The following is an 8421-nucleotide window of genomic DNA, read 5'->3' on the forward strand; positions in this document are numbered from 1 at the left end:
CGAGCGGGTCGGTGTCGTCGGCGTCGCCGTGGAGGTCCCGCGGCGGCCGATGATGCGGCGTCGCCGTCGCGATCCCCGGAGGAATGGAATGGAATGGAATGGAACGGAGGATTTGTTGCGAACGGAATGGGAGGGGGAGGGGTTTACCGTTTTCGCTGATTCGTCGGGTGCGGGTGCGGCCATGTGGCGCCGTGGGAAGAGGAACGTTGGAGAGTGGGGCGTTGCACGAGGGGGTGATGTGGCGCGGACGTGGCCCGCGTGGGTGGGACTGGATGAACTTGATCTATTTGATGACTTTTGGATAAACTTGATCTATTTGATGACTTTTGGATAAACTTGATCAATTTGATGACTTTTGGATAAAGTATATGCATGATTAATACTCCCTCCGTTCCAAATTAGCTGACTCAGATTTATCTAGATACGGATATATCTAGACATGTTTCAGTGTTAGATACATCCGTATCTAGATACATCCAAATCAACTAATATGGAAAGGAGGAAGTACGTATGAATTGTTGGATGAAATATGGCTATATTTGTAGTTGATTTGTTGCATAGTAAGGTTCATTTGAATCATTCAAATGATTGATGAAATCTCGTGCAGTTTGTCGAAATGTGTGCCATAAAGAATGGACAAATTAGTCGGAAAAACAAGGAGTTAAATATAGAGACTTCGCTAGGTATTTTTAACTTCTCGTATTTGAGGAGTTAAAATTTAATGTCATTGCAAGATTCAGCCATCCCAAAATATGCATATCAAATTTATGTCTCCTGATCGGCCATGGCTTCAAGAACGATGATGGCATCCTTCTTGTGTCCTTTAAACTATCTCGGACATGTTGTAGGGCAATTCTTTCACTTCCAATGCATGCAATCAATTGCCAAGTATACCTGAAAACTCACTTGCTTTGTTCATCTTCAGAAGTTGTTGAATGTCCTGAGCATTGGGTTCTCTCAAATACTCCGGCTCAAACACTTCAATCACCACATTTGCAAATTTCTTCATACAAAAGATTAAAGTCCTCTCCCATTGCCAAGTTATCATCAAAGAAAACTGTTTGAACACCCTATGTCATCATGCATAATGCCGCTATCACCTTTTGGATAGTGGCACGTCCAAGATCTCCAGAGCAATTTCTCCTCTGCTCAAATAACCGATCATGCTACTTCACGTAGTTGGTAATGTGAAGGAATAAATTCAAAAACATCCTAAACCAACAACAAAAGTATCGCTCTGGATACATCAGATTGGGATTGAAATAGTTGAGCACCAGTCTATTGTGCCCATCTTTCCTCAACCTACGAATCGCCTCTCTGCCGACAACAGAACCACCATGCCTCTCTTGTTCTTATGCATGTACATCATCGTAATCAGAGCAAAGTCCTCGTCTTTGTCCATCTCATATTCTTCTTTAGAGAGGAATCATCCCACGGGAAGGATATGAACGAACCCATCTACAACACAATACTTTCAATTAACCTACTCCTATATTTCAAAAAAAAAAAACGAGTAACACATTTCTTTTACCTTTGAGGATTTTTGTCGAACACCTAGTGCGTAGGGAGGAGAAATCCGACCGGCTGCTCGTCAGGGCCAGTTGGTCGTCGCGCCGGCTACAAGTGGCCTCGGGGTGGTCTTCTCAGCATCTCCACCCTCGCAGCGTCGTCTGAAAGCCAAAAGCTCCAAAGGAAAAGCGGTCTGGCTCGGTTCTGGTGGTGCCGCGGCGGTAAAGGTGGGGGAAGGGCTGCGAATGGCTGGAATCAATGCAATTCGAGGCGAACATCAGATCCTAAATCGACGAGTCTGTTGCAGCCATCTAGTGGGATTTGATGGTTAGGCCACGCAGCGGAGATATCGCCGGCGACGATCACGGGGGAGAGGCGGCAAGAAACTTCCAGATGGCAGTTGGGTTGCGCACGGCAGCCGGTTGGACTGCTGCAAATATGCAGCACTTGAGGGCAAAAATATGGAGCTGCACTAAAAATTTGCATTCAATTCTAAGATACATCAAACTATTTTTGGCCCGTACGCCCTAAAAAAACAGTTATTTGGGCACTTGCCCTTTATACAGCATCTGTTAAATAGATAGATACTCTAATGAGATGGACGCATACCGTTAGTGCATGCTCTGACCAGAGAATGATTCGCGCTTTTATAAACAGGCCATAAAAATCAAAAAACATTTGGACCTCGCAAGTCATACCACAATGCTATACAAATCATCAACTGAGGGGCACACAGCATTGCAGCAAGTTGCAACCTTCAAAACTGAGACTCGTGAAAGGGTTACACCAACAGTGGATGCTGCCAATAACATCCAACAAATATACCATTTCCCATGCCGAATTACAGCAGATCCCACGGGAATAACAACACACACAGACAACATTGACAACATTCGGGACCAGTACCAGTACACTCACCGGGAAAAAGAGAACTCTTCCACACACACAAAAATTTCAAACCAAAATAGACAGATTCTCCACAAAGTTCATGTTTCTATATATGATTTGATTTGGCGACCTTCTCTTTCCCATCACACCATCAACCTACACATGGACGAACCAGGAACCAGCTTCATGGACACATGACACCAAGAGACTCATCATCCTCTGACAAAAAAACTCTGGTAACCAAGCATTCCTTAGAACGACACCATTTGGCTCCTGAAATTTGGTTTTGACAGAGAATGAAGGTTAGAGAACCAAAAACTATGTTTGCGTGTAAAACCAAACAATCAAATCACATGTCCACAACACAAGCGGATATAAACAATTCAAACAGGAACTGTTCTGGAGCAAATGACACATCAGGTTATTCCAAACAAGGCACCGCAAACAAGAGATGCTTGGAACAAATAAGTGATCAACAAACTAGATCAAATCATAACATTCAACAGCTTTCTGATGTTCCAGGTTCCAGACAAATCATATCCCCCCAACCATGCTTCGCGTAACCAAAAATACAACATATTTTCTGCTATAAAATAATTGGTATTATGAAGTCTTAGGGCTTCTGTAAGCTTGAAAAACAGACGCATAAAGGAATGGCAGTGTATTCTTCACGTGCTCTGCAATATTGTAGCCAAGGAAAAGAACAAGCAAGCTTGGCAAGGTAAAGAAGACAGCAGAGAGAATATCAGGACAACAACAAAGGCAAATATGCAAGGCTTCCATGGTCCAATTCGAACTCAGAAATGTGGCATAGAGCATCTGCTTTTGGCTGTGCTGGTCACGGGAGGGTGTTGCAAGAGCCGAACTTTTACCAACCAGTATTGGGAAATAAGTTTCTAAGTCATGGTAAGAAAAGTACCCCATTTTTTACTATGGCAGCTGAAGAAAGATGAACACCTATTGTAGAAAATTTCTTCCAGCAAGCAATTGGATTGCTCTTCCTAATTAAGCAATAACTGCAGCATTCTTTTCATGAAAGCGAGGTTTTTTTGAAGATCTTATCAGATAGTACTTCAGAAACTAGGGCATGTCTATTGTTGGTGTAGCATGAATTAACAAAGCATGTATAAGTTAAATAGTCAACAGCTCAATACCCATCCAAAACCCTTCTCAGGAAAAGTTTTGCATACTCCTCCTGATCCGTTAAAATCTATCCTTAGCATCACCACACACATGGAGATTCTACTTAACACCAATACTTATTACCACAAATAGTCAGACAGAACTATCTGACACATAAATCTATCTATCTGATATCTCATCTGGAGATAGGTGCATTACATTACTACTTTTCTGTCCCAAAAAAATGAAATGAATAACATGAACTAAAGGCATGCATCTGAACACATTTTTCTTTGTTTGGAAAGAAGCATCTGAACACATATGAATATATGAACGAATGATTCTTATGATCTTATCTTACTGCGGGAAATCCAGTTAGACCATGCATTGTTGTGTTCCAGCTAGCTTAAAGAGCAAGTAGTAAAAGGGACGTGAATTTTTGGGACATGGTGCCACGCGAGGATGTTATCCTGACCGACAGATGCTGCTATGCGATTAGCACTTAATATAGTGATTCATTGATTACTGCGGCAATACATAGAGATAGGTGAGCGACTATACAACGTATGTACATAATACCAGTTTGTCCTCTTGCCGAAATGAATGTCTTAACTACTGATACATAAATGCAGGAGGGGGGTCTAATGAATATTGTAGAAAGTGTTCATTTAAATGAGCAGCCGGAGTGGGGTGCAACGTCTTAATAGTTCACTCAATGCGCCTGTGGACTCATGTGATTATGATTATATTTGATTTTTGTTTGCTTAGCTCGACCATTGTTAATGCATGTCTAGCTAGACTAACAACCATGGGCTTCTCCCTCTCCCCTCACATGGCCATGGAGGTGCCCTGTTGTTCTGAACCACACCGCACTCATCATCGGCCGCATGTTTGGACAGCAGATTAGGGGAAAAGAGCGACCTCCTTTGGCTGATCTATTGGGATAGAGGAGCTGATGAACAGTAAGGTATGGAGGTGGAGCACATGAACTGACTGTAAGAACTATGCAAGGAAAATGAGGGAGACGGGGAGCTGCTCGCTGGATAGTGGATGGGAGGAGGATTAGTGAGGAGCTACGGGATGAGATGGGTTGAATAGAAAATGCAGAGTGGTGGTGCAGGTTGCCGTTGGACATTGCTCCAAATAAATGAGAGATTAACTCTTCTTGTCAGCCTAGTCGGTCCGGTGCAATTATTGTTCTCTGAGATACGCCCCTAATACCATCTTTGTGAGTTGCATGAAGAAATTATACATAATTTATGGTATGCAAACCGCACGAATCTCTGAGTTATTAACGTCCTAGATATCATCCTCGCGTGGCTGCATGTCCACTCGTGATTTATCGATAGTAAAAGGCACTATATACCGCTCTGCTCCTATCTGGTAGGATGTAAATGGAGTGAAAAATCTAATGTGCAGCTTCTAGCTATAGACTGCTGAGGACAGAAGTTTCACTGGGAACTAGTAAAACACAGAACAATGAAGTCAGAAAAATAATCTGTTTATATCACCATGACTATCATGATACCTCCCATTTCCAGGTCAAGTGCACTCGAAATTAAAACACTGAACACAGAAGTTTGAAAACAGAATATGTTTTATCATGCTACAAGCGCTAGTACACTGAATTGAAGGAATTGGGCATGCAGCAGGTGTATTTTTGACCTGAATGTTTAACCACGTGCAAGCTAGTGTATTTTTTTTCATAAAGACAAGTGCTTAAACCAAACCATACAAGGGTATTTAAACCGCAAGCTCGTATAAATTTTCTTCATGAATACAAGTGCTTGAACCAAACCATACAAGACAAGATCAACAATTCTATCCATAATTGCTAAGCAAATGGCATGTTTTATATGACAAGGAGGGAACACAGCAAACAAACTTGTACCAACGAATGACTTTCATCTTCCAGATTTTGAGGACATGTATGAAAATGTATTACTATCTCAAGGAAAAAAAGAACGGAAAGGAACAAGTTATTTACCTAGACAATGTTGGCATTATAGGCAGCACAAAGCTGAAGAAGAGCACTTTTGTTTGCTGGGTCCACATGCTGCTCAATGACAGGACCAAACCTTCCAGGAGACTGTGCAGAAAGTGAGGCCAAGGATGTCACCAGAAACTGCTTTGGATCATTTATGTCTTTCAACAGATCATCTTCACTCTTCCCAGCATACTGAAGGCGTACAAATGAGACAGAATAACCTGATGTCTTCTGATTATCCACCGCATCAGCTCCGTCATTTTGCTCTTGTTGTACTCCATCTTGCTCCGTTCTAGACAACAGTGTGACAATGCTATCAAGCAATTTACCCCACGTTTGGGCTGCAGCAGCATCCAGCAGCACCGCGGACTCACAAAGCAACTTTGTTGAGGCAACTGCTGTAAGCTTGATTTCAAGAGAACCTTTGATCAACTTGAGATTGGGAATCCAAAAACGCTGAAGAATTGTGGTGAAGAGATTCGGCTGAATCGTATCAACAGAACTGACAAGAACACCTGGCCCATACTTGACTGACACCAAGGACATGACCACCACAAGAGAATTCACAAACTTCACTGCTTGCCTAGTCTGTAAGCGAGTAAAGAGAGCACTCCATATCTCACTTATGTGTGGATTGATAATGTCCAAACCAACATTTTCCACTAGCGTGTTAAGCATGTAGAATGCAGAATCTTCCGTGCTGCTGCGTGAAACTAGACTACGGAATATCACTAAGATATTTGGCAGCCTACCTTCTTGGTTAAGCTCATTTGGAATTTTCCGAAGGAATGCTCGCAGCAAGCGAACCAAGGCAGGAACACATGGTGGTCGATCCCAAGTAGCATTGCTGAGCAAGACACCAAACAGCTGCATGTAATTCTGCGAGAGAGGTGGTCGGCTCAAATTGACAAGCTGTGCGAATATCTGAAAAGAATATGGCCAGAACTCTGAGATGTCCTCAACTAATATCCTCTGGAGTACTGGGAAGAGGCTTGCCTCAAACAAAGGTACCAATGCTGGGTCTTGTTCACCAGCCTTGCCAATCACTGCTGCCAGAGCTTCAAACAAGTAATGATTAAAGTCAGGGTTCTTGGGGTTATTGCACACTTCCATCAGAATGCCCACAAGACGAGCGGTTATCTCATGAACAACTTGGCCAGCGATAGTTGCGATCCCAAGTACTCTCATCAGGCACTTCATCAGATAGGGGTTCTCATAAGAATCAGGATAACCTAACGCCTTGGACAGGCTCTGAATAATCTGCGGGGCAAAAGAGTTGATATCAGTAGCCACATAGCGTGAAGCTCTTGTCACTACATTGACCCCTGGTACCTGGACAACATCCTTGATGATCAGCAGGTTCTCGATAAAGATCGCAGCATAGGAATGGACAACATTGGACTCGTGCGTCAGGAACCTTGTAACACTTGGAAGCAGAGCCAGTGCGGTGGCTTTGGGTATCTGATCCTTGAACTCCTTCAAGAACCTGAGGACTGTTGCCTTCAGCATTGGCTCAGATTCCCAATCAGGGGCCTGCAGCTCGGGCACAATCACAGATGCAAAGAAGCTCTCCATGTCAACCACAGGTGTCCCACCGCCTGTGGCACCAGGCTTCTGCATAAGAGCAATAACAAGATATATCGCAGCATCCTTCTCCTTCCAGTTGTTTGCCCTGTCAGCGGCATATGCAGCCAACATCTGCTGGACCTGCGCTGATACAAGTACAGCCACCTGTTCCCGGTAGTTCGCGGCTAGCCCACGCAGCAAGCGGCACGCAGCACGCCTCAGTGTATCGGTATCACTTCCCTCTGCATCACGCCTGACATATTCCACCCAGTTCCCCTCAAACAACTCCTCATCCTCGTCCCGCAGTCGCAGGTTAGGCACAACAACGCTGTCACATATCTGTTTCATTGCATCAGGAGTCCCGAACAAAGCATGGTGAACACTCTCGGCGACTGTTGTCAAGAACCTTATCGCAGTCACGGCAAGCTGACCACGGGACAGCGAGACTGTCGGCGCCATGAGGAGCCCCCACACGGCCTCAACAAACTCCTTCAAATATGCCCTGAACTCTTCCTCATACTTCTCCATGTACAGCTGCAGGTTATCACAGACAGCAGCTCGGAGCGCATCTGGAGCACCATCTGCCTCTACAGGCGGAGGGTAGGAGGTGGTGAGGAATGCACGGAACTCTGTCATCCACTCACGCATGTGATCCTCGAAGAACTCCGGCAGGTCCACAGAGTTGAGCGAGTAGAAGATCTCGCAGCACAGACGAAGGCACTCAAATACGGGGCGGAGTTCAAGTGGGCTTGCGGCGGCTGCAGAGGCCTGGAGGCGGCGAGAGGTGGAGAGGAAGACCTCGAGGAGGGGCGCCGCAAAAGTGTCTAGGCAGTACTTGAGGTCGATGCGGAGGGTGTTGCTGTCGAAGACGTTGCGGAAGCGGGAGAAGAGGGAGAACGCAGCGGCGAGGAGGGAGTTGGTGGCGGGGACGTCCCCCGCCGAGAGGGCGTTACCGAGCGAGGAGACGATGGACGGGAGGAGCGACTCCCATCTGGCAGGGAAGTCGGAGGCCGCGGCGGCGGCGAGGGCTTCGGAGAGCTGCGACTGGATGAGCGGCGGGGCGGTGAGTAGGAGCTGGAGGATGTGCGTCTTGATGATGACGCAGTCGTTGGGCGGGAGGTGGTCGGCGTCGTCGGCGTCGTCGGCGGGCTTGGGCCAGCGGCGGCGGAGGAGGTTCTTGAAGTGGACGGAGGCGGCGAGGCGGGCCTGGAGGTCGTGGCGCGGGGAGGAGGCGAGGCCGAGGAGCGCGAGCGCGAAGCCCGGGGTGGCGGCCGTGGCGGCGAGGCTCTGCTCGGCGGCGCGGCGGGCGGCGGCGTCGGGGGAGAGCGTCTGCGCGAACCAGCCCGCCA

The 8421-nt window shown here is 46.2% G+C and overlaps 2 protein-coding genes across 2 annotated transcripts in view; both read right to left on the bottom strand.

Annotated features, from left to right (window-relative positions):
• LOC119267716 (WPP domain-interacting tail-anchored protein 1-like) overlaps window positions 1–230 on the bottom strand; it is a 5957-nt gene extending 5727 nt beyond the window's left edge. The window contains exon 1 of the mRNA XM_037549148.1: window positions 148–230. The gene's annotated coding sequence lies outside the window, so the exon portion shown is untranslated. The remainder of the gene's footprint in view (window positions 1–147) is intronic.
• A 2017-nt stretch (window positions 231–2247) lies between these two features.
• LOC119267718 (exportin-2-like) lies at window positions 2248–8413 on the bottom strand. The gene is made up of 3 exons (XM_037549149.1): window positions 6839–8413; window positions 5507–6766; window positions 2248–2670 (listed from the first exon to the last, which is right to left on the bottom strand). The coding sequence occupies exons 1-2, from the start codon at window positions 7718–7720 to the stop codon at window positions 5507–5509; spliced, it is 2142 nt and encodes a 713-aa protein (XP_037405046.1). The 5' UTR covers window positions 7721–8413; the 3' UTR covers window positions 2248–2670.
• Window positions 8414–8421: the final 8 nt, after the last annotated feature.

Source organism: Triticum dicoccoides, chromosome 3A (genome assembly GCF_002162155.2).
Source record: "Triticum dicoccoides isolate Atlit2015 ecotype Zavitan chromosome 3A, WEW_v2.0, whole genome shotgun sequence".
In the NCBI taxonomy this organism is placed as follows: Eukaryota; Viridiplantae; Streptophyta; class Magnoliopsida; order Poales; family Poaceae; genus Triticum; species Triticum dicoccoides.